Source organism: Camarhynchus parvulus, chromosome 3, assembly GCF_901933205.1.
Source record: "Camarhynchus parvulus chromosome 3, STF_HiC, whole genome shotgun sequence".
Taxonomy (NCBI): Eukaryota; Metazoa; Chordata; class Aves; order Passeriformes; family Thraupidae; genus Camarhynchus; species Camarhynchus parvulus.
This window is the reverse complement of record NC_044573.1, coordinates 4,492,998-4,519,777: the sequence shown is the minus strand read 5'-3', so window position 1 is coordinate 4,519,777 and position 26,780 is coordinate 4,492,998. Positions and strand designations below refer to the sequence as shown.

The following is a 26,780-nucleotide window of genomic DNA, read 5'->3' as shown; positions in this document are numbered from 1 at the left end:
TTCTGGATATATAATAATGCCAAAAAAAAGAGTTTTCCACACTCCTGTTTCTTCTGCTGGAGTATAAAAATAGCTGCCTTGCATGACCTTGTAGATTCTTTTTTACAGTAGCTCTGAAATTGGAATTCTTTATCAAGTATCTGCTTCCAGTTCTTCTTATCACTGAAGTGTTTTTGTTTATAGAAGATTTACCAGATATTTCTGCATGTAAACAGATTTGAATTTCTAGGATTTTGGCTCTGGAATAAGCAGTGTTAGTGTTTGCATTGTCTTGGAAAACTCAGAATGGGATGTTAGGCAATATAGTTCACTTTTCTCCTGTCTCTGGTGGATGCTGCATTGATGCTCCTAAGTCCTTTAGCAGTGTTAGGAAACAAGGCTGAGTTTCCTATGGAATTCCAGATTTTATTGGCTTTGCTGATGGGTATCTCTGGGAACACTCAATTCCAACATCCTGGCTGCACAGTTAGAAGCAGGAAGGATTTCAAGGCTGTATTGGATTGTACTGTAAACACAAGCAAGTTGAGCTGTTGTTTGAACACTCAATTTAGGCATTTTACTGCATAATTAGGACTCATGTGCCTTTCTTCCACACTGGGAAGTCGGGCTTCTTTCTGCTCAAAATTAATCTTAACTAAACCATAATAACTGTTCTATGACGGATTGGTTGAGCTTTGTGGGAGACTGATTTCAAAATAAAATTTCCAATGAAATTCATTATTTGTACTGGGAGGCTTTGTTCATTTGAGCATTTATGCATTCTTTAATGCTGATATTTTTTATTATTTAGCCCCATGTAATGCTTTTTTATTTCCAAAGTGAAGGTGTTCTGTTAGTGCTGATGCAGTAGGATGTGGTGCAGTTCAATGCCGTTCATTTGGCTTTTTGTGCTGAATAAAGTGTTTAATGTGTCTTTAGTGCTCCACCACAACACTTAGAGAGACATTAATGAGTAAAAGTCAGCTTAAACTAGGATTTTTAATGACTTTTGTTATTTAGTTTAGCAGGGTGGTTAACTGTGCACACAGTCAAAAATAGATCTTTGGCAGCAAACTGGTAATTATCAATAAAAACATGTACTTAGTGTCGGTTTCCTGGAAACCTATTCTGGATGTGAGGCTTCAAACAGGTTCTGAAAATACAAACCAGCTCATGTGACTCTTAAAGAACAACTTCAGAACTGCAATTTTTTTGCTTTCCTTTTGGTGTGCTGATATTTGAAAATTACTAAGCAGGGAACAAGCCTGTTATGGCCATTTTTCTATCTGAAGGGTGTTATTCTGGGTCTGGAGGTTTGTGTTTGTAATCCACAGGAGAAAGCAACATTGAACTAATGTTAGACTTGCATAATGTGAGGATGACAAGACCTCTGTGGGGATGCTGCTGCTGTCCCCAAATGGGGTGCCACAAGTAGGTAGACATTCAGGTGAAGCTGCTCCTGGTGGGAAATCAGGAGGGAATTAAATCTCCAGGTGTGTTAAATCTTGTGTGTAGTTGCAGCAGGAGCTCTCCCACAGGAATGCCAAAGTGTATCCCAAATGGAAAATGTTAGGCAGACTTAACCAGGAGCTGAAGAGGTGGATTCAGTTCTGCATTTGTTGGTTTAATTATGCACAAATCATGATTTTTGCTGCTGATGATCTTATCAATGTTGTGGTGGTGAAAAGCGTCTTCTCTGAGATTTCAGCACTTCCTTAGCCAGGTGAATGTAGGACTGGAAGCAAAGTCTCTATTCCTTATGCCATGTTAGCCAGAAAGGGAGAGGAAGGTACTTCCAGCTTTTATGGGGAAAGAGCTCTGAAGCCTGTTGATGTTTTGTTTTATTCCTTAATTACTGTCATTCTGCTCTGGTTCACTGGCAAGCTGTGTTCAGTTTATTTACCATGTTTTTATAAAAAATGAGTATGTTTCACACTCGTGTACTTGAGATACACCATTTGCCAACAGCAGAAAAATCAAAATTGCTTCTGGTGCTGCTCTTCCCTCAGCCACTATTGCAGCAGTAGAAAAAAATGTCTCTGGGTAACTTCATTATATAACTCAATTTACCTTGTTCTTTTTCCCCAGTTCCTCCCTCCCTCTACTCCCTGGTCTGACTCTCCACAGAAATACAATGTTTATTTGTTTAAGATGGTGCCCTGAGATGTTTCCCTTGAACTGTGCTGGATGTCACCAGCTGTCCTGCAGAGTTAATATTAGTGTTGGTGTCTTTGTGGCCCCTCTGAAGGGGGATCCTGAAGTCTCTCTAGAGAGAATCACTTGGAGAAGTCCCTGGGTTTGGTCTGTCAGCCTTTTGCTCTCCAGCTGATTTACTGTGGTCACTCTTTGACTGGATGAGAAGCTTTCTTTTCAAAGCTGGTTTTCTTGGGGATGTTTTTTCCCTAGCTGGGGTGAAGCAGCTGCCTGGGCTCATCTGTAATGAATGCTCTGCTTGTGTACCTTCATTGCTTTCCTCTGGTGTTCACATTTGTGCTCTGCTCTTGGGATGCTCTGGGCTCTTCCTGCTGCTAAAGGAACAAAGGAAATCAGTCTGCCAAGTGTTCAGAACTTCATGGGGGGGTAGGGGGGAAGGCAGAGTTTTTAATTTAGGAAAAAAAGTCAGGCATTAAATTTAATTAATGCCCAATTTAAAACTGAACAGCTGGTATTCAGTTTAAGCAGTTTCCTTGAACTCCCAGTAGACATTCTGTCGGGAGAGGATCCTGGGCAAGGAGTTTTCCTTCCCTTTTTTACTCTCTAGATCTGTAGGATTTTAATATGTGCTAAAAACCAAACCCATTTGGAACAAAATGAAGCCATGAAGGGACTACCTAAATTTGGAATGAGGGCTTACACAAAATTTGGTAAACACTTGTTTTTAAAATTCATGGTACAAATGTGAATTAAAATTGAAGATAATTTTGGTGAGTTGTTACACATGGATTATTCCCATGCTGTATGTGGAGGAACCAGGGCACAGAGGAGCATCAGTACAGTCTCTTATGGCAAATTTATGATGGAGCTGAGGCAGTGTAGGAGTGTTGATATCCAGTCCTATGCTAATCCTTGGAACAGAGTTTCTTCCTGTAAATTGTTGAGGCTCTGTGTATTGGTTAGCTAATGTCAGTGAAGCACTGCCCAGAATTTCAGGGTGTATTATGTGCTTATTTAATTTCCAATAACTGCTTTTGGCCTGCTGCAAGCCCTACAGCTGCATTATTGTATCAGCTGATTCCTCTGGCCCAGATGGAGCTGTTGCTTTCTGCCAGGTCCAGAAGAAATCCATCTTTCTAATCTCAAAATGTTCAACGAGAGAAACCCACATAGGCTGGAGTCAGTCAGGACCTCATTCTGCTTTATCAACATGAAATTCCTACTGCCAAGAAATAGATAGTAAAATTAAGAAATAGAGCCAGAGAATGAGAATGTGCTATAGGTTTCCATTTGTAAATTAGTACTGAGGGGAGCTGGTTAGCTCAATTGCACAGAAATTCTGGTGCTGACTCTGGATTCAAGTTGTTCTCTGTTCCCTTCACCACTCTGCTGTTTGCTCTTCTGGTCCTGTTTAAAACAAAACTGTTCAACTTTCCTTGTTAGTAGCTATAAAATACAAACATGCCCTTTGTAGTTCTCATACCAGAAGTGAAGCAATTGTTATGCCAGCTGGCTTTTTTTTGTTGTTGTTAAATGCTAGCATTAATAATAATTAATTGGATAATTACATAGAAATTTTTGTTCTGGCTCATGTCCATATGGATAGTATGGGCAGAAAATGCAGTGTGGAGTGGAACATACAAGCAATTAATGGTTTCAGTGAGTACTTGTAAACAAGGTCAGCTCAGCAGGCCTCCAGGAAATCTCTTCTGAAATGTGATGCTGTCTTCATTATCCTTTTAGAGGGTGTTGGTGTAGGACCAGAACAGCAGCAGGGTCTCTCTGCCATGAGCGCTGACTACACATAGCAAATTTTGGAGGGCTGGTAGACCCAGAGATGAACATTAAAAAACCTTAGACCTACAGTATTGTATTAGAACTGTGTATTATTCTCATTTGAAAGCTGCTGTTTTGCCTGAGTTTAGTCACACTTATGCAGGCTAACAAAAATCTGTTCAACTTGGTGTCTGGTTTAATATTTTAGCTAATATCAAATGTGATGTTTCTGGTTTGGAATAATAGGAGCATGTGGAAGGCTGACAATCTTGAATTTACTGAGTCACGTGTTCTGAGAAAAGCTAAATATTTTGCTTGGTGTTTTTCAATAGAATTAAAAATTATTTCGAGTTTTGTAGTTGTCAGACATGCAAGCCATGCCTGCTGGAGACCTGGGAATTGCCAAGTGTGGAGCACATGGGGCTCAGGCATGAAGCAGTGTGGTGGTGGCCGAGGTGCCTGGGACTTAAAATGTCCCCTGGCCATGTGGGATTGATGTGGGAGAGGATGCTGGAGCTCTGGGATGGTGCTGGAACCTGTGCTGAAAGTCCTTCTTGCTGGAGACCTGCCCAATGCCTTTGCCCTGAGGAAACCACTCTGTGTTATTAGCTCTCCTCTTCCTAATTATCCTCTCAAATGGTGATAAAAATGAACTTAATGGCCTTAGCTGGAGTCCTGCATGGAAACTTGTCTTCTCCCAAGGGGATCAAGTCACTGGGAATGTGACTCCTATAGAAAGGCCTAAAAGAGGTCTGTGTTACCATGGGGTTTGAAAATAGAACTTCCTGAAATTCTCTAAGTGATTTTCCAGCTGATGTGGCTTTCCAGATGGATGACCTTCACCTTGAGATGGATGGCTGAGTGCAGAGTCCAGGTGCCTTCAGTGGGATTGTGCCTGTGCATGTCTCCCTGGCTTGTTATGGGAAACACTTCCCTCACTCCTTTGGCCTGCTTAAATCACAGTGTGTGCTTTGAGATGTGGGGCACTGGACAGAAATAGAATATTCTTTGTTCTGGGCCAGGTGATCTGTGCTGCCTATCCCAGTGTTTCCAGTGAACAGCAGGAATGGATGTGCCAGAACACTGGAGGCAGGGGCTGTGCAGCCTCTTGGGTTATGTGGGCTACTGTCCAGAGCAGCCAAGTGTTTGTTTGCAGGGTGGTTTTCCTGGCAGGCACCTGTTTATTGCGGCTGTTGTTAGAGAGGACCTCAGAGGACAAGGTGGGAAAGGACAGAGGGTTTGTAATCCATGATGTGTTGATGCCAATGAAGTTATACCTGGTATGCAGCAAGTGTTAATTTTGAACAGCTGTCTTTAGGTAGGAATAAGTTCTCTGATCCACACTCTCAAAATACAGAATGGGCATGTTGTGCTGGTCACAAGATTGGGCAAATCCTCCCATGGAAGCTGGTGTAGGGAGGGACATGGTGCCACAGGCTGCCTGAGGGTGGAACACACAGTCCATTTCCAGGGAGTGTTGATGCCACTTGTTTGGAGCTCTGTGGTTGGTAACCCTGTTCTCAGCCTGCCTCCCTGCTCTCAGTGCATCAGCAGGGAATGTGTGAGTGGCTTTTGGAATTCATCTCAAGGTCACATCTAAACACAGGAGAGCAAAAGGGGAAGGACTGTGGTACATTTCCCCCTAGTCTAGGCAAGAGCAGAGTATCCTCTGTATGGCTTTTATACAGTGCTCCTGGGATTTGCTGAACAGGAAGGAGTTAGATAAAGTACTTTAAATACTGGAAGAAAGGAAATATTAGTTCTGGTTCTGTAACCAGCTCTAAAAAGCACAGAATGAGATGGGCAGGACAACCAGGTACTTCTATTTTTTTGGTGATTCTGTCCCTCTGCAAGAGAGGGAAGAGCAGCTGTTTTGACACCAGCAGATACTGAAATCCAGGAGCACTTTTGTGTCCTGGCTCCATTCCAGCTTGACAGGAAGGAAGGTCCTCTGGTGGCAATTTAAATTTGGTTATTTTATACCACTATAATGTGGCAGAGCGACTGGATGAAAAAGAAATTCTGTCTTGATGACATTTAAACTGTCTAGTAATGAATAAAAATAAAACCTCAGGAAGGGGGTTTTCAAATTGTATGGGTCATGATGAAAAGATAATTTTAAGAAAGGTTAACAATTAAATTCCTCTGGGAGAAAGGTTTATAATTTAAGAAATTATGCCAAGAGGGCTGTTGTTCTACCAAATAACTTCTGATGTGTTTTAGTTGCTGAATAAAAAGAAAATCTAGAAGGGGAGGTTAGTTTTAGCTAATTATGGGGAACATGGTTTTCAAATCCGTTTTCAGGCACACCAATAATATTTAATTCACTAATGACTCAGTGATACCATCTTGATTGGCTGCATTGCTAATTAAACATTTGTGACAATACTGATTTTTTTTTTTTGCTCAAGGCCCAATGCCTCAGTACAAAACTACCCTATAGGAATTGAAATTCTGTTTTAAATAAAGGCTTGTAGCCTTCCATATTGCATTGTTGAGATAATGCCAAAACACAAAAGTCAAGCAGACATCTGAATTTTGGTTTGATGATCTCAGATTTCAGCTGGTCTCATGATTTCTTGGCAGTTGATTAATAAATCTGAACATGAGGGATTATTACTAATCCTTAGTGAAAAGGAGATAAGAGTATTATGAATAATTTCCAGGTATTTCTTACTCTGTTCAAGTTCATTGCACACTTTGCTGCTTTGGTGTCTAGCTCTCCTAATTAAAAACACGCTAAAAATAAAACAATTATATTCAAGTAAGGCCATGATATATTTAAGTCTTAACTTTTTTTTTTGTTTATCAGACCTAGTGTGATACTGATGACAAATGAGAAAAAGCAGATCCTAAATCAGTGATGGATCATTTCCTGCAGTCTGTCTGTGGAGGTTTTGTATCCTAGCAGGTAGGGATGTAAAATGGAATTCAGACACTCAAGATAAACAGAACAAGGGTTTTGTTCAAAACCATGTAACTTGCCCTTGTTTTCAGTGTATTCCTGCAGTAGTTACTTGCAGGTAGTCACAGAGCTGTATTGGGCATTTCTCCAGTTAATTGAATTTGTGTTGTTTGGTTTCAAGCCCAAAACAAGAAATGGACAGCATTCGGATTTTTTTCCTTGGGTTCTGACTGTTTGTAGTTTCTGAAAATCCTTAGCTTGAGGAGCAAACCTGGATGCCTTTGAGATTGGCAGGGTCTTTGGGACTGAGCAAATTCTCCTTAGCTTTCCCTTCAGAACTCTGTAGGGTTTAAATGGTGCCAAGGAACCATTTTCCAGCTGACCTGGCGTGTACAGTGTCATTACTGTCAGGAAGGTTTGGTTCAGAGTGGAGCTCACTCCTGTGCCCTTGCAGAAATGGCCCTGGGAGCAGCCCTGGTTTCATTTTTCCAGCTGTATTTGCCATTTCCAGAGCTTATCCCGAAGCCATGGCTCGCCTCTGACTCATTGTGCAGAGGTTCCCTGGAGTCCTGAGTTTTCCTGAGTCAAAACAACCCTTGGGTCCCATCTACAACAGCACAAACTGTCAGTTGTGTAATGATTAACACATTGTGTCAGTGGCAAGCTGAGGAATCGTATTTACTTAAAAAAAAAAATCACCTTCCTCATCACTGAGGGCAATAGGGTATCAGGACACAATGAATCACTGGGTTTGAGACAGATGTCCTAATATTGTTATGGAAAATGAGTTGTGAATGAGTCAGGAATTCTTTGGATGCTTGTCTCTCAGCTTTTAAGATACTATTTTTTAGATACTGCTTTTGTGAAATTATTACAGGCAGGAACCTGAAAAGAGAGCTGAAACAGCCAGGAAAATATGGTGAGGCCCAAAATCTCTGCCAGTGCCACCAATACTGGGCAGAGTAAAAAGGTGACAAACTCTTGAGATTCCTTTGAAATGTATTCCTTTGAAAGGAATGAAAACATCTTTGCCCAAAGATATTTAATACATGAAATTCTAGGATCATGATGCTGATACAAGGGGTCAATCTTCAGTGGAATAACTTTGAAAAGCCTCTTATTTATCTTTTCTACAACATATAAACTTCCTTTCCCTATTCATTGTGTTAAAGAACACAGTTGATTAGAGACTATATACACCTCTTCTCATTAGACTCTGGGCCTGCAATACAGAAATGGGAGTATCCAAGATATCTTTCAGTCATAAATTCTAAAATTAAACCATGCAAACATTCTGCCTTTGTCTCTAACTCTTCACCTTATCCAGAGGTGGGAAAAGCTTCTTCTTGATCAGCTGGCCTGTGTTCCTCTTCCTTGTTCTCCCTGGCACACTTCATTTCTGGTTTTTCTCATTTGCTGTTCTGATTCACTGCTGATATCTCTCATTTCTCCTTTGCTGGAAGCTGAATTTCCTCAGTCACTGGTACAATGTCTTTGGCTCTGTGTGGCTATTTAAAAAAAAAATTAAAGTGCTTGTATTTGGAGGATTTGATTATTTTGTCATTAAAAAAAAATATTTTAAATTAATCCTTGTTGATGTGGCTGTGTAGTTCAGTGTTTTTACACTAGATGTCAATCTACTTGCATATGTGGAAGTTACTATTTTGTGCCTTCTAGATATTTCTCTCAGCAACTCCCCTACAAAAATGCTGCTTTCCATCTGCTTTGCAGGAGAATCAATGCCAGGAGAAAAGGGATGAGTTGAAATATTGATTTTCTTTTGGTAGCTAATGTTGAACAGGACTTTTGCAAATAAGACAGCAGTTTTGGGGTTGTCAAGTGTAATTAAAATCACTTCTTTCAGTAAAGCTGGTTGACAGCTTTAATGGAAATTGACATTTCAGCCAATGTAGAGAAACTTGATCCAGGTCTTATTTCTTAATCTTTCCCCCCCTCTTTTCAAACACCATTCAGGGTTTGATTGAGATGAGATCTGAGTTTAAAAAGCATTTCCCACCTTGCCATTGCAGACCCAGTGTTCCAATGAATTGTTTAGGAGTAAATGGAACTAATTCCTGCTAGGAATGCAGAATTCAGTGAGTGACGTGAAAGTTTATTGTCACAGAGCAGTTAATAATTGTTATTAGCTGCTTTTTAATATATAGCTCCTCATTAAATTAACCTCTTCCCTTGTGTTACAGCTTCAGTTCTGTGATGTCTTCTGCTTCTTCTGAGAGGCCCCAGAATATAAAAGCTTTTTCTTTTCCTAGTCAAGCAGTGTTTAAAACTTGTTTTAATTTGTATTTGTGGAAGGTGAACCAAGATGTCTTATGTTATGCTGTAATCCTATACTTTATTATTTTTAAATTTTTGGAGTGCATATCAGTGCTTTATTAATACAATTTTCCAGGATTTTCTTTAATAGATGAAAAATTCCAAACATCATTGAAGACCCAAGCTGGCTGGAACTCATTTGTTATTTGGAGAACTATATTATTTAGAAATCAGTTTAAAAAGGGAAAGAATATTTTCAACATGGCAGTAAAACAGAGAAGCCATTATGGCTTAAAAGAAAGTTACATAAGAATTTTAAATATGCAGAGACTTGAAGAGTTTGTGCTTCTTTATGATAAAGTTGATTTCTGATGAAGAGTGAGACAGGCCTGAATTTCTTTAACTCAATCAGCTTTTAACTTTTTAATTTTTGGGAGGTTTTTTGATTCCAAAATATTAAAAGGCTTTTTGGTGCCCAGTCCCACTTGGTAGCTCAAAATGCTTTGAACTCCTGGAAAATATAAATTTGTAATTTAGGATTTTTGAAGGGTTTACTGAAGTCCTGGGTTTTTGACTGGAGGTTCCTGAAAAGTGTATGGGAGAAGGTGACCTTTACAGTTATGCATCATTTATTTTGTGCTATTTCATAGGGCTGAATATCAGCTCAAGAGACATAAATTTGTGTGAAACAGCTGCTAGAAGTGGTGAATGTATATAAAGTAATAATTAATGAAGAATAATTTGCTTTACAAAAAATCCTTTTGATGAGCTGGGATGATTTGTATTCTCTAGCCAGTAACAGTTTCTTTGTCTAAAAGAATTTTGCCATAAGGGAAGTGTTTTGCATTCCTTAGCAAACAGTCTCTCCCAGGATTCACTGAAGTGCCCTGAAGAACTGTAAGTAATAAGTAATTGCTTGGTACCTGGAATTTTCTTTGAAACTGGATTTATTTTAAAAACATAGCAGGAAAGAATACCGTTTGAATGTTGCATAGTAACATGATAGAACAGATTTAGGTCCTCTTTATCACGTTTTACATAAAAATCCCCAGCTTTGAGCTCTGTTGCTTTGGAGCAGCCTACAAAGTGATTTTTATAGAAGCACAGGAGTGGAAAGTGTACTCAGTTCCTTGGTTCTCTTCCATGTGTGAGGATGGGGATTGAAAGGAAAGCTTGGTCCTTGTCACCTGTCACTTGGTGTCCCCTCACACACTGGAGCTGCTCTGTCTCTCCCTCCTACAGACTCCTCAGCAACCAAGGCACCTCCTCAGGAGGTTTGGGGTGGTGCCCTCGTTCTCCTGCCAACCTGCTGGGTATCAGCTCTGCAGAGGAGGACTGGGGGTCCCAGTGGACACCAAGGTGTCCCTGACCAGCAGTGCCGTGGGGGCAGGAAGGCTGATGGGACCTGGGATGCATTGGCAGAGCATTCCCAAAAGATCAGGGAGGCAATCCTGCCCCTCTGGCCGGCTCTGGGAGGCACGTCTGGGGTGTTGTGTCCAGTTGTGGGATCATCAGGACAGGAGGCACAGGGAGCTCCTGGAGCAGGACCAGCAATGGCTGTGGAGATGAGGAAGGGCCTGGAGCTCTCTGTGCCCAGGAGAGGCTGACGGAGCTGGGGCTGCCCAGCCTCCGGGGGGCCCTCAGCCCTGGGTGTCCCTGTCTGCAGGGACCAGGCTCTGTTCCAGGGGACCCAGCCATGGCACAAGAGGAAGAGGCAGGAACTGATTCCACCTAGACAGGAGGAAAAACTCCATGGAACAGTTTGTCCAGAGAGGCTGTGGAATTTCCCTCTCTGGAGATGTTCCAGGATCAGCTGGACACAATCCTGTGTTGTGTGTTCTGGGATGGTTGGACTGAGGCACTGTGGTCCCTTTTCACCTGACCCATCCTAGGGATTCCAGTTCTGCCAATGTTGATGCGCGTTTGGAGCATAAAACCAGTGGATGTGGAGCTCAAGTGTTGTGGAGAATTGTTGCTCTGCCTTGATCTGTGTGGATTTAGGCACGCCGGTCTTGTTCATACTCACTCTTTGCCACATTTAACTCTGCTCTAAACCAGTTTTGTCGGTTTCATCTGTTCATTTTGCTGAATTCCTAAGTCTACATTGTGCCACCAAGCAGCAGAGTGCTGGGAGCATACAGCTGCCACTTAGGAGTGCAATGGCCTGTGGATATGGTAAGGTAGCCTTGATTTGTAAGGGTGGTGAAGAGAGACAAAAATTTATTCTATTTATTCCCTAGAACTGAATGGGAAATCTACTCCTTACTCTGAATTAAGTGCTCCCTGCACCCTCTTTAGTGTTTCTGCTTGGGTCTGGTGTTCAGCCAGGTTTCCATCAGAGTTGTGTGGCTGCTCTGTTTAAATGTGGCAGCTTTGAGCTGCTTATGGTTCATGTTAAAGCTGCAGCCACGCAACCATTTTTGTCCTGTGTGCTTGTGGTAAATGTAATTGTGTTAAAATTATACATGCAGATAAAGGCCTGAGTTGTTTATGCATAGTTTTCTGTTCTGGTAATTGGTTCTCTTTAGGGTTCTCCCTGTTTGTTTTCTAATTAGTCTTGTAAGGGTTGTAAATGTGTTTAGGTGGAATAAAGAGGTTTTCTTTTCTGCCCTGTTGCTTCAGGGTTTGGTCAGTTGCTGTTTTCTGGTCACCCCAGCCGTGTACCAGTTGTATCCCTGGGAACAATGTGTGTCATTTCCTAATAAAATCAGTGGTTTGTGTTTTGTGAAAGGTGTGGAATTGTCATCCTGTTACCAGTTCTTGGGAGCCATCCAGCACTTTGGATCTGTGAGTGCTGTGGGGTTTAGAGAGAATCTCATTCTCTATCTCTAAATACAGGGAGCGGAGTCAAGGTTTGATTTAACCAGCACCTACAAATTGATTTACTGGGCAGGTTTTTCTCTCTGTTTTTATCCTTTTGCTGCTGCTGCAGGAGCAAGGCAAAGCAGGAGATATTAATATTTAATGAAATTTTCTGGATCTCAACTCTAATCGTGTTGCTTTTTAGCTGGAGGTGTTGCTCCTTGAAGTTCCTGCTGGATTTCTTTGTCTGAGAAGCTCAGCCCAGATTTCTTAAGCTGGTAGACTTAATCCTTGAGTTGTATTGCCAGTTGCTTGGGTGTATTTGTTGGGGATCAGACTCTTGGTTTAAAAATATTTATAATTAATATAGAGAGTAGAAAATTATTTTAGTGGTTAGGTTTCCTAGATGGTTACTGAGCTGCTTCTTAACATGCACCTTGAAGATGAAGGACCCTTAAGAACTGGACCCATCAATACTTAGGAATTTTGGGGCTTTGTCTTCCAGTTTTGGGAAAGGTAAGTCATTGAAAATGTCCAACAGTTAAAACTGGGGTGAAAATAATGATTTAAAGTGAAAATTTAGAGCTAAATGTAAAACTAAAATTTTAAAGTGCAGTTTTTTATGAGAGGGTTAAAAAGTAAAGAAATGTCATAGTGTTTTTCTACATACTGGATCAATATATGGACAAATAAGTAAAATTGCATAAAGAAGAAGGGAAGGTTGTTTCTATTGTGAAGTCAAAGGAGAATGAAGGAACACAAGGATTGACATCACAATAGTATATCGTCTGTCAATAATTGAATCATGAACTTGTTTCCATTGTTTCAGTAAACAAATAAATATGTAGGCAAGCCTGTGTTGTTCTCTACTAAGTTTAAAGCCAAAATAGATGTTTTAATTAAATAAAAATCCTTTTTGCTGCTTTATGTTAGGGGGGAAATTTGTTCTCTGGCAGAGATGCATTTCTTTACTTGCAGACACCTTCTAATAACCATTGTGCTCTTGGTCCTGTAGGAAAGGAGCTGGAGAGCCAAGTTCCATGTGGGAATTCTGAGCTTGTAATGCAAGGCTCTGACTTTATTTGGTCCCCACACAGAATTTCATACAAAGGCAGGAAAGGGGTTGATGTAATTTGGATTATTTATTTAATAATTTCTGTGGCCAAATGCCCTTGATTTCAAAGGAAACTGATGCAGCAGCTCTGGATTAGGTTGGTTATGGCATTGTGTGTTTAATGCTTGCAACCAGCATTACAGGTGTTCACTGGCTAATGAATTCCTAGAAGTCCTTGTTGACTGGCTTCTGACATCTGTTGACTTCTCAGTGCCAGGATTTCCAGTCTCCTGGAGGAGTTTGGTTTGCCTAAATAGAGTGTGTCTGTCCAAGAGGAAATGTTCTCTGGTGATTGGTATCCAAGAGTTTGAGGGATGGCTTGCTTTAAAACTGAATGTCTTTGGAATTGGAAACCTATGTGTGGTTGAGAATATATTCTGTGTGGAGTTGTCACAGTCAAGATTAGCTTTTAATATATTTTTTACTCAAGGTTTAAATGCAAATTTGCCCTCAGTAGGATCTATTCACACAGTAGCAGCAGTTGTGCTGCTTCAGATGGCTTTGCATGTGTTTGCTGATGAAAATTCCAGCAGAATAAGCAACCACTCATTTCTCCAAACACAGGAGAAGGATTCAGCATGATGTAAGAAATGGGACTGACTTTGCACTCCTGTCTTAGTGCTGTGCTGAATGAAATGGCAATTACTCCTGCTGGTTGATGTTATAAAGGATGAAATTGTTTCTGTGCCTTTGGAAAGACTTCCAGTGATTCTTCTTTTACTGGTACCCAGTCTGAGAGCCTGGAATGTGACTCACAGAGGTGATGTGCTCTTGAGCTCCTTCCTGATCTCAGTTTGGTGGTAAAATCTGTCATATCATCATAAATATTCATAAAACCTGGGTCCTTATCTCAGAATGGGAATTCCTGGAGGCTTTTAGAGCCTTTATCTGGAGGCAGATCTATGGTCAAGCCACTCTCTTCGTCCCACACATGCTCTGTCCTGAATTTCAGTGCAGCTGCTGTGACGTTCATCTTTAACTGATATGATTTATATAGTGTTTGGACTGTTTTTTCTGGACAGCCAGGCAGCTTGTTTTTATAAAAAGCATGATGACATGAACTGTTCTGACATGAATTTTGTGAAATTATTTTTTCATAGCAGCTCCCACAATCATACACAGCTAATGTTTGAAAGTTTGCATAATTCCTCCTATAAATTATTACTTTTGTTGTTTTGCTTCAAAGGTCTTGGCGTTGCCAAAAACTGAAAACATCTTTTATTCTCTGTGCACATAGAAATGGTCAAATAAACCCTGAGCAAAACCAAAGAACCTGAGCTTGCCTTTTGAGAGGTTTTATTCTAGGAATGCCTGTGTGCCTTCTGTGCAAGGGCTTCAGCTCCCTGGCTCTGGAATCTGTCAGTGAAAGCACCAAGGAACTTCAAGTTAACTGTGAAATGAGTTGAGGGCTTTTCTGAAATACTTGTACATAAATTTCAGTAAAACAAGCCCCTAGTTAGGTTTGTGACTTTCAAGGATTTTTTCTAGTTCTCAATTCACATCCCAACTCATGTAGCTCCTGCAGCAGCCAGATTCCATGGGAAAGCCATAGGAAGAACTTCAAAAAAGGGGAAGGGAAAAAAAGAAAATGGCATAAATTACAGAAAACAAATGAGATGTTTGATACTTCTTGACAGACCCTGAAGCTTGAAGGAAAAATGGAAAAAACCCAGAAAGATGGAGTTTAGGAACATATTTGTGCTTTGCCAATAATCCTCTTGTTACCAAGCATCTCACAAAATATCAAAACCTGCTGTATATTAAGGAATTATGAAGCATAAACAACAAAATAAAAAATTTATGCAGGACAAGGTACTTTAAAAATAGTTAGTAACAAGACCTATTTGGGAATACTTACACAGTGTGAAATAGTTTTCCAAAGATGGTTTCTTTTATTTTGGTATTTCTTCTGTAGTTGTAGTTCTTTGTTTAAATTTTGTAGACATCACGTCTATCTCCCTGTCCCTAGTAAGTGTTGACTTTAGTAGATAGAAGATGCTGTTGACTTCAGTAGAAATAAGATACTGCCTTTAGTAGAATACTGCTTTTATTCTGTTTTTTTTGGAGTCTGAAGCTCTCACTACCAAAATCGTGTACTGTTAATGGGCACATTTGGGAAGAGCAGGAAAATGTCCAAACCCGTGGGAAATGTAGGTGGAAAGATGAAGCCAGTTACCCTCAATTATAATAAAATCAATCTGGTTTGTTTTCAATACATGGCAACTTCAAGTAGGAAGTTCTAGAGCTGCCTTGGGAAGTTGAGATTTTGGTATTTGCAGTATGGCTTCATTTTGTAGGAAAAAAGATTCAAAGAAATCTATTTCTTGATTCATTCATTTTATCACTGTTGCAGATAAACAGGAGAATGTTTTTAGGTAAATGCTCTGAAAAATAGGTTTAATAAAAGCCTGATGTAGTACAACACTGAACAGCAAGAACAAGTATCAGATCTCATTTCAGTACATATTAAAAGCCTTGTTTAACAATTTTTTTACACAAAGAAACAGTGAACTGGGATACTTCATGCTCTGATGGCTTCCTTAAATAGCTGGGACCTTTAAGTGTTTATTTTTCCTCAATGAGTATATCCATAGTGACAGATCATGGACCCCAGGATGGGCTTTGCTCTCGGCATGCTGTGGTGAAAAAGTATTTTCTATCTATTTTTTTAATATTAATAGAAAGTATAAAGCCCAACAATTAGAGATGTTGCAATGTAGACTTGAGGAAATCAAGAAGCCTTGGAGTTATATTTGGTTTTTATTTGATATCTCAGCATCCCTCCTGTTGGAGTGGTTTGGGATCAGGGCTTGAATGGCTTCATTAGGGTGATGTGTTTAATATTTGCCTGCAGAGAGTGAAAGGATAACTTCATGGAACCTGGAAAGCCAGGGAGAAATGAAGTTAAGATTAGATCTGCCAGAAATGGTATTTTGAATACAGGTGAAGTCATAAGAAAAACATGATAAAGGAGCAATGTGTTGAAGACTGAGAGTTATTTTCTTACAGTAAGTGGAACACAATTCCTTGGGATGTGAGTGTGGAAAGGGGTGTTTGCTTCCATGGGGTCCCTGAGGGACAGCCTGGCACATCCCATCCTGGAGCCCCTCTGCCTCAGGCTGTTGTGTCTGGAGCTTTACCTCAAGGCAGAGCAGACAGAGGGTCTTGGGGATATATGATGGAAACAATAAATAATACATATCCTAGTCCTTCCAGTGCTTTCCAGGGAATATTGTGTGTGCATCCTGTGGATGACAGGTGCAGTGTTCCCTTCCCTGTAAACACGCCCTGCTGGATGCACCTCCCTGCTCTGGTGTGCTGCAAATCACAAGGAGCACTTGTCAAATCAAGAGCAGAATGCCTGCAACATCCTTATGTTAATTTTTTGCTTTCTGCTTGTTGGAGCTATATCTGTAATACCAAAAAAATGGAGCATTATGAAAATAAGTCTTGATAAAGCTCAAATTTTCTCAGCTTATAAATTTTAAGCAGACTATTAGCTAGTGGAATCCGCTTGGTGTTTTCCTGAACACTTGTGCTCTCTAATATTATGTATTTAAAACATTTTCTTGTTGCTCTTATGTTCTGAAATGTCTACTATGTTACATCACAGTTGCTTTAAAAAAAGCAGTTGGAGATGGGAGGTTAAGAGGTGGGGGTGTAACTGCTTCCTTGGAAAGTGTGCAATTTAAATTAACAAATTAGATCACATAGTGTAAAATTGGGGAAAAAATAGAGCTGAGCTGGCTGAATGCTTGGCAAAAAAAATTCAAAACTCTCTTGCAAACTAAGGATAAAAAGAGACCCAAAGTTCTTAGTTGTAGGCCAACCTTGTTAGCTTGTGAAATGTTCCAACAGAGGCATTCTAGGAAAAGATAAATTTATGTGCAGTCACTGCAACACTGAGCATGTTAAATATTGGCCCTCAGACTTGGTCAGAGCTCTACAAGAGGATGCTTTAAAAGTGTTGATGCTTTCCTTTAAGACCTTTATAATTGGAAATGGCAACTTCTCAGTGAGACTTCTGATTTTTTTTTATTGTTTCAGTCCTTTAACGATGCAAAGAGATTTGTAAAGTGAGGGGGACTTTTGAGGAAAATAGAATCCCAGTGGTGCTTGAAGAAATTCACTCCAGTTTGGCCTGGCATTATTTTTAGTTCTTGCATAATAATGAATTATTCTTCAGTGTGAGTGTCTCCTGTGAGGAGATGCAGCAAGTGTGGAACTGTGGGTGTTGTTCCTCGTGGCTTTTGTGTCCGGCTGAGCCTTGGGGACTGTACAACAGGGAAGTGTTGTCTTTCAGATTCTTGACTCTGTTGGTAAGCTGGACTCTTGGGTTTCTGCCAGGCTGTGTAAGGACATGGGTTTGAAGTAAAGCTGAGCTGGTCAAGTGTGGTGATTCATTCTGGCTCTGAAATGGCCACTGTAAGGGTTTAATTAACATTTTGATGGGTAAAATTGGTCAGAGGCTGAAGTCCTTTAGTCCTTGTTCAATCTTACGTGGGTGATGGGTGCTGAGCATTAGAAAGAGCTTTTCTTTTGCTGGTGCCCTAACAGCAACAATTCCTCCTCATTTAAGCTTCCTGTGGCCTTGGCTTTAATAGCTGTGGAGTGGCAGAGAACCTTGAGTGGGTTCTGTGCAGTGGGTGGGGTTAGCCAAAATTCCCAGTCAGCCTGGGGAGCCAAGGTCCCTGTAGGGGCAGACAGATTCCAGGGAGAAAACACAATGGGCCTTTTGGCTGCTGCTGGCTTCCTGGGATGTTTACTGCTCTGGGAGACAGGACATGAGCTTAACTGGAAATTCCCTTTGTCTCCTGCTTTTCTGTAGGTCAGTGTGGACATAAAAGCTTTGTTTGAGTTACTGGAATGGCTGAATTTGGGTTTACTTTTCACTCACTTCTTTACTTTGGAACAAATGACTGCAGTGTTGCTGAGATTTTTCTGATAAGATCTCTGAAAGAAAGCAAAAGTGACTTGCCTAACATGGCCTAAACAAAGAGGTATGCTGATAAATTTTAATAAAAATATACTTATGATCTCATGTTGAAATGATTAAATCCTCCTTGAAGGTTACCAAGATGATTAACAGGAAAATGCACAACAGATCTTGGCATTGTACATGACAAAACCAGAACAACTCCAGGCTTGGTTTCTGTCATTGTGGGATAATTGCTTCTCTTTGAAGTAATAGGTGAGGACATTTAACATAGATCAGATACAGTGTCAGAGTGGATTTGAGGTTCATAGTGCCAAATTCTCCCCTGATGCAAACTGGCCATGATCACTTCTACATTAAAAAAAGCCTTGCCAATGCCATCCAGAATGTGATGATTAATGCATAAGTCACTTTTCTCAAGTTTATAAATAGAAATTCACCACCAAAATGTGTATTTGAGGCTTACTCAGGGCTGTGTCCCACAATATCTGTAAAATCTCAGATCCTGCTAATCTGCCCTTGCTGTTGACATCCTTTCCAATATACCTCGAGGAAAAGCTCATTGTGCATTCCCAAGGGAAATGCTGCCCCTGAGTGCAGCAAGGAAGGAAGAAATATAAACAAATTAACAACATTCATCTGACAGCTGTGTTTAAAAACAGAGTCAAACACCAGTTTTTATTAACTACCTCTCTCTCCTTCCTCAAACACTTCCAGACCTTGTGTTGAATCCCCAATGGGCCATTCCTGCAGTTGGGATGCATGGAGCAGCCAGGCTCCCACACACGTCCAGGCTGCAGCTCTATTCTGGGCCACCGTGCCCACGCCTCAGCAGGTCCCTTCATTTCCAGCCACCCACTGCTTGGTCTGCATCCTTCAATCCTGCTGCTTCTGCTTCCTTTAATCCTCTGGAGTAACCTCTCACTTGGCTTGGATGTGCTGGGCTCTGGTGAGGCCATCCTAATAATGGGGTTAAATTTCCCCTCCCTTGCATTTAGGCTTGTTCTCAAATCCCAGCATTCCCAACACGCTTTTTGCCAGGGTTTTTATTCTTCCTGCTACTTTTTCACAACAAGAAACCCTATAAATTTCCTTTACAGTTACCTATTTTCCTGGCAGGAGGAGCAGAGGTGTATGGACAATAGGAATGGCTCTGCAGTGAGCTGAGGAGAGAAAGGTGGGAGGTGTCTTTATGCAGAAGAATTTTGGGTTTATAAAAACAAATGTTCCTGGCCCTAAAGATTACAGAGCAAAGCTTGAAAACCATGGCTGAAGTTCTTTCCAAAAGCTCAGAATTCAGACAGCCATGAGAGAGAGAGAATTCCACATTTCTTCTGCAAACATTGAAATATCAGGATTTATGAAAGTCGCACAGTGCTGTTGGAGAAGGCAAAAATAATTTTGGAGGGATTTTATAAACATTTGCAAGCCTGGTCTATATGCTGTCACAGATGTAAATGTGGTCTTCAAAAAGTAATGTTCTCTGCAGTATTTATCCTAAACAAAAGGAAACAAAGTGTAAACAAACCAGTGCCATTATTTTCTCTTCCTCTAAATAAAAGCACAGGTTTCTCCTGTTCCACTTAAGTGAGACTGGGCTTGAGGTGAAGAGAGAGGAACATATTCTTAACCTGTGCCTAGTTCCTCATGTATTAATGCTGGAGGGCATTTCCAGGTCCTCTCCTAGCACCACAGACTGTAAATTTCTCCAGTATCAGGATAAAAGTTTGTCTTTTTGCATACGAAAAATGAACTATTGCAGGAGTAGTTTTCATATCATAAAGAAATACTTCAGAGAATAATGCCAAGCATGCTGTTTATTTTAGAGAGATCTGTTTTGTAGCAGAGATTGGAGTTAAAAAATAAATATTGTTCAGGAAATCAGAAAGCTACTCTGTTATTGTAGTATTTCAAGCACAGTGAGTTTTAGAGCTGTGCTAGTGTTATTAATTATTATTATTAATGATGGTGCTTAGTGCTGTGCTTTAGTTGACAAGATGGTGTTTGGTCAAAGGTTGGAATCTGTCTGGGAGGTCTTTTCCAACATTGGGTTCTGTGATTATCCTGTGTTACAGAGATCTAACTCCTTAAATAACTTCTCCAGGGAGCTCTCCAGATACCTGGCCAGGCTCCATTCTGCCAAAACAGGTAGGAGTGTTTTCCTGCTTGGAATACTGTGTCAGCTAGGCTGTTTCCACAAGGATATAAAAGCTTTTTGGGTGTTTTTTTCCAAGAACATGTGGAGTGGGAAGGGCTCTGTTGCCTGGGTGTCAAGGCAGAGTGTCTTAGCAAGGTTTGTTTTAGTTAGTGAAAGGAGAGAAGGGAAAGAGAGTGACAGATCAAATTGTTCTAAGCTCCTAGGAGAATCCTCGATGGACATGGAGGTGGGGAAGCTGTGTGGTTTGGTTGGGAAGCTGTTTCAGGAGCACTGGCTTCTCCCCTGGACAGGGAGGTTGTGTAACTCAGAAATCCATGGTTATCCATGGTGAACTCAGTGGGATCAGTGCATGGCCAAGAGTGACTTCATGGACAGGCAGTGCTTGGGCTGGGGAGGAGCTGTTTACAAGGGAATGGACAGGACAAGGGGGAATGGCTTCAAGCTAACAGAGGGCAGGATTGGGTGGGATATTGGGGTGGAATTTTTCTATGTGAGGGTGGGGAGGCCCTGGCACAGAGAAGCTGTGGCAGCCCCATCCCTGGCAGTGTCCAAGGCCAGGTTGGATGGGGCTTGGATCAACCTGGGATTATGGAATGTGTCCCTGCCCATGGCAGGGGGTGGCACTGGATGGGTTTTAAGGTCCCTCCCAACCCAAACCATTCCATGAAGTGAAACATGGTCAGAAATGGCTATTTAGAGGTTGGCTCTTGTTCTGGATTCATTGGAGCAGTCCCTTTGGGAATAAATCCTTTAAAACAAGAGTAACCTGTGTGGTGTCTTCACAGCAATGTCCTCGTTTGCTTCAGATGAGTGAGGGGGAGGGAGTCCTTGCACTCCTGAGAAGTGGGAAGGAGCAGTGAATTTTAACATGGATGCTATAAATGACAAGCTAAGATTCCAAGTGCAAGTAATTGTAGCTCCTGTCTACACACATGAAGAGATCTGAGGTGAATGGGAATTGAGAAGGCTGAGGAGGAGAGTAGAGAACCTTTTCTTCACTGTTGAAGGAAATAAATACCCCTGGATAGTGATGAGATTGGAGATGACATTTAACTTCTAGGAAATACTGATTTTCTGCTTTCTTAGCTTGTAAAAAATGTGCTTCTTCATAGTGCTGGTGACTGGGCTGTCACTTGAGCAGAGAGAGGGAGATGGCTGAGGAAAGTCCCCTCAATGCAGAGCTGAGCCCCAAAGTCATGCAATTCCCAGATATTGCCTCCTCCCCTCCCTGCTGCATTAAATAAGAAATAACACACACATCCTGTAAAGAGTTTCCATGGAGCTGGGTTGCTCTAAATGGATTTTCATAATTTGTGCTTCATCCTTATTCTTGTGAAGGAGGGTATGTGGAGCTGAGAGTGGATTGTTTTCTCTGGTCAGAGTTTGTAGGTATTTCTTTACCCAGAAAAATTAGGGAGTTGGAAGCACCCAGGGATGAATTTTTTGTTGTGAAGGCTGGTCAAGGAGTATGTTCCTTTTGTTTCTTTCCAGGATAAACTCATCTTCAACATAGGAAGACAAAAGGAAATAGTGAACAAACGATCACATTACTTAAAGCAATTTCTACTATTTTCAGGAGATTAATTCAGTATTTCAAATGCATGTTCTTTCTTCTCACATAAGGACATCCAACTGTTAGAGGCTTTCCTGGTAAATAAACAAGAACCATTTTCAGTTTTTTTTCTGAATATGAAACAAAAGGGACTGGTCTGTCCTTAGGCTTGTTTCCCTCTGTTGGAATATCCCCTCTGTCTTGAGGCTTCCAGCAGAACTGGGAAGTTGTGTTCTCCTGTTTTACTCCTGGACTCTTTATTCCCCTGTTATATTCCTTACTGGAAAGGCTTCATCTAAGACAGGATGGGAGGTTGTTCATAACATGCAGCAAAGATCAAGGGGTGTGAGGAAATGGAAGCATCTGACAGGTATTTTAATTGCTCTATGCTAAAATAAAGCAAGTCACACTTGGAACATGAGATCCCTGGGTCTGGTTGCTGTTTTGTAGGAAGTTTTTCCATACAGAGGCTCTGCTTTATTGTTCAAGTTACATTGAATGCAAGTTTAGAACTGTCTGTGCCAGTGATGAGACCCATCTGCGAGAGACAAACATGATTCTTGGGAAAATTATTTGTCTCTGGTAACTGGTGAAGCCCCTTGAGATGTTTTGCAGTGTTTTCTGGTGTTAAGAGCTGCTTTTTAAAAAATCTTGCATGTAGGGTCTCTAGCAAGGTGTTTCTGTATCTCAGATGTGATTACTGATGCTCAAGGTAAGTAATTTCTGTGTATGATTCTCATTATAAAGACATCAAAATTAGGTCTCACTGCTAGAATATTGCAGTTTACAGTGCTCAGTGGGATTCTGCAAAGGATTAATTAGCATAACTCTTAGTAAGACAACTATTGTTTCCAAATTAGGTGAATATTTATCTTCAAATTAGGTGAATATTTATTTCTTTTTAATAGTAATCAGTTAAATATCTATACTAACTTCTAAAAATTATTTATGTGAAAATATATTTCTCCTTCAATATGATACAATAAAATACTTTCTCTCTTTTACATCTGGGAGTTTAGTACAATCAAAAATACTGACCAAGTGTTTTTTGTAAATAAACCTCTGTGTAAGCACTCATCTGCTGCATTTCCAGTGTTTGGGTATCCAGATATCCAGTATAACATTCAGTATTTATTACAAATCAGTATTGCTCTGACATAATTGGTGCCTTTTTGCTGGTTTTGAACTCATTCCTTTCCAGTTCCCATTTTTTTAGTTACCAGCAAGGAGCAAAGCGGCAGTTGGGATTCTGTTTTCCTGTCTCTTTTAAGTTATCACTGGTTTGTTTGTAGGTCCTTGCTAAAAGCACAGTATTGACTCTGCAAAGGTAATTATAGGAATACTATTAATAGTGTTTAGAAAGGATCATTGCAGTAAATCTGTTTTAGCCTTTTTATCAGCTGTGTTTTTATGTAATATTCTGTAAATCCCCTGGAAACACTGGTATCTTTAAAGAGTTTTGTTTGCTTTTAAAGGGGAGAGGGAGGGAAAACAGAAAAGAACAGATTTGGGGTAATTTCCTTATTGAAAGATGCTTTTTATGGCTCTTAAAAAAGTCAAAGTGAGTGAAGGCATGACAGAGAATAACCCTCACATGTGCAGTTCCTTATCTGCCAACTCTCTCTTATTTTTCCTGCAGGAAATCCTGGCTGAGCAAAGTTGGAAGCCCAAGTTCCCGCATCGATAAAACAAATTTTTCCAACGAGAAAGAGATCTCCAAGCTTGACTACTCAGATTTCAACACTAGATACTAACAGGAGGGCATCTCACTAAGCACAAAACTCTGACATTTCTGCTGCATGATATTTTCTGTGCCTCCATCAAATGTCACAAGAGCATTGGGATGCTTTTCTGTACTAGGGATAAACATAAATGCTCCCTGTTCCGACCAAGTAAGAATCCCTGTTGCTGTGTTAGACATCTTGCACCATGAATGTCAACATTTAGTGTCTAAAATGCCAATATCTAATTTATGGCAGCTTTGAAAGACAGATAAAAGCTTAGAAGTGCTGGTGATTATTTGTGCACAATGAGACTTGTTACATACAACCAGATGGTACCTAATCTTTACACTGTGAGTCATATTTAGATGAAAAATAATAAATTTGTGTTCTACTGTTTGTAATCTCACAAAAAATACATACCTACAGAACTTGGAACACTTGAGAGTTCTCTGTAACAAGCCTGTTACAGACCAGGCTTTATGTGACAAATTAATAAGGTTATAGTGGTAATTTAAAATAAAAATGTTGTTTCAACTAGGATGATCTAATTTAAAATTCTCTATAATAATTCAGATAAATCTTGTTCCAAGGTGATTAAATGTGTGGCCTCTCACCCTGTTCTTTTCCTTGTCTATCTGTAGCTTGCATCCATCCATGCTGACTATAAAGGATGTTTTAATCTCTTTGCTTTTTTGATGATCTTACTAAAATTGAAGATTTAAGTGATTTTCCTTATGGGTGTGTGTTTGCCCCTGAGTTAAGACTGTGTGGTAGAACCTGCACCCACATCCATCATCTGAAGTCCATGAAAGTTCTAATAAATCCTGGATAAGTCTGATCCATTGTGGGTCCAGTTCCTGTATCCATTTCCACAGGCATCCTGGAGTTAGGACTGGATCAGACCTGGATCCTCACTCCTCCAGTGCTTGTGGGTCAGGATTAGAACCTTCAGGGAGCCTTCATGAGGATGCTGAAGCTGGTGTTCCCCCTGGCTGCCCTGTCCCCCTTCCTGGGGTAGGTGGTGTCAGTTTGGGCAGCTGTACCAAATCTGCAGCTCATGGTTTGAATTTCAGGAGGGACATTTCCTAACTTAAGCACTGCACTTCTCCATCAGTGCATGTGTGCCTAGAAAGGTATTTCTGCTCACCACTAGGTTGATTTTTCTTTGGACCTTTGTGTAAAGCAGTAAAATCTCCTTTCTAGAATTTGCAGGAGCTGCTTATGAGTTGTTCTGTGATTATGCACAAGCCCCCATTGTTGAAGTCGTGGTCAATGGCCCTTGTTCAGCTGATGGTAAATGGCGAGGTTCAAGTGTAACAGATCAGTAACTGTTCCATCCTCGTGGAAAACTGTATCCTGCCTAACAAAGTAGTTTACATTTTCCTTGGAGCTACCTGGCAGAAAATACCCCCTTAGTCCAAGATGTTCCAGCCAAATGCTTTGCTCATATTTTGAGGAACAAGGAGAGAGGAAGGCGAAAACACAAAGGGGTCATTGGATACAGAGGAAGAGCAGCCAAAAGTTGTTTTAATGTGTTCCAGGGGTGGAGCTGGGTGCTCACAAGGACCTGGGGATTTTACCCCAACTCCCCTAGAAAGGCAAGGCTTGAAGAAGGGAAGCAGCTGTTTAAAGTGCTCACTTTTTCAGGGAGGAATTGTGTAGAGAGAGCATTTCTCTGTGCTGTGTTCCTGAAACTAATGGAGCCTTGGCTGGTGCTGTGGGCATTAATCTTCTCCTTTTATTTAATCCTCAGATTCTGGTAAAGTATCCTGAGTCCAAAGCCATCCCATTTGTGGAAGTGCAGTGTGTGCAGAACAGCAGAGCAGTGTCTCTAGATTTAATGAGAACATCATTGGTTTTGAGGAGCCAAAGAATCCCAATGGTAAGATAGAAAAACAAGCAAGAACAGTTGGATAACTAGACATCAAAACTCAGTTAAGACATACTTCCTTTTCTACTCCATACTGATATCACTCACTTATAACCATAGATACCCCTGAATTTTATTTTTTCAAGATGCAATGCAGCAAGACTGTATGATGTGTAGGCCAGCTTCATTCTTGCTGTAAATGGAAATACTTTCCACTAAATAGTTTCTATTTACATAGAAGCACTTTCTGACTACAGTTTCTATTCTGTTCTCCTAATAGTTTCTATCTAAAAAGGATTGAGACTTGGAAATAAATAGTGGGAACAGACTTCCAGAAGTTGTTTGGGTATTTTGGACAATGCTGACTTTCTTGAGGGGAAAATGTTGTGCCTGACTTGTGTTCTACTAGAATTTAGCAAAAGTCACCTCATTAAGCCTAAAGGCTAGACATGTTAATTAAAATCAGAGTTTAACTCCTAAATGACAGGCATTTCAGAAATGTATGAGTTTGTTTTTATTTGATTAAAGAATAAAAACTAAAAACCCTGCCAAGGCCATGAGCAGAAGGAGGGCTTTGTGCCTCATCAGGAGTGATGTAACCTTGCAGGACAGGGATGTTCTGCTGGACCTGCTCATTCTTGGTTTCTGTGTGGAGAAAAGCATGGTGGCATCTCCTGCCATACTTTCTCTTAGGTGACACCAATCTGTCACTTCTTATTTTCTTGATGTCCTCAGGAGCTGCCTTGCTTGGCTTGCTTTCTTCTTAGAAAACTGGGCATGTTTGCTGCTGGAATCCTCTTACTAGACAGAGTGAACTGGATTAGTCACTGGAGCTTCCTGATTAATGCATGGCTCTGTGCTGCTGCAAGCACTCTGCTGTGGAGGGAATGCTGCAGTGAGGGATGAGGGCAAACACTGCTCTCTGCTATCATTTATTTTTTACAGTCTGTTTATACAAAAGCGAGCCCGTAAATTGAGATTTCTGTAGTACTGTTCTTTCTTAAAGGCTCCTCACAGTCTGTTGTCTAGTGGGTAGAAGTATTAGGATTAAAGAGAAGTTATTTTTGCCTCAAAAAACGTTGCAGGGACTTAAAATAACTAAACTTGCCCCAACTCATTTGATATTAATACTGGCATAATTGAATAAAAAATCCTGACGTGGAAGATCAAAGGAGGAACAACCTCAGTTTTGGTTAAAAGGGCTGCAGGAGTGGGTTGGAAGGTTTTACCAATCAAAATTCCTGAATGGTTTGAGTAATGAGGAGGAGACCAGTTGTCTTCCACAATTAGATGATGTTACTATAGAACTTAATATACATAAGTGCAAATATAAATATTTAAAAGTAGTTTCTGATGAATAACACTGTAAATCAGTTGTAAAATTGTCTTTACCCCAGAAGTGAAGAATTACACTCTGAACAGCATTAATGGGGGAGTAGGAGAAGTTTTTGGCTCAAAATCCAACAAGCAGCTCTGTCTCTGATGAAAGGCACTGTGGGCTCTCCCATAACTATAACTATAATAATAATAATAATA

General features: G+C 40.6%; 1 protein-coding gene across 1 annotated transcript in view; it reads left to right on the top strand.

The window, feature by feature from the left end:
• The window catches only part of ACYP2 (acylphosphatase 2), a 31,941-nt gene extending 7,841 nt beyond the window's left edge, over nucleotides 1-24,100 (top strand). Inside the window, exon 4 of the mRNA XM_030945548.1 lies at nucleotides 23,290-24,100. Coding sequence (XP_030801408.1) covers nucleotides 23,290-23,404 — 115 coding nt within the window. The 3' untranslated portion in view covers nucleotides 23,405-24,100. The remainder of the gene's footprint in view (nucleotides 1-23,289) is intronic.
• The last annotated feature ends 2,680 nt before the right edge of the window (nucleotides 24,101-26,780 follow it).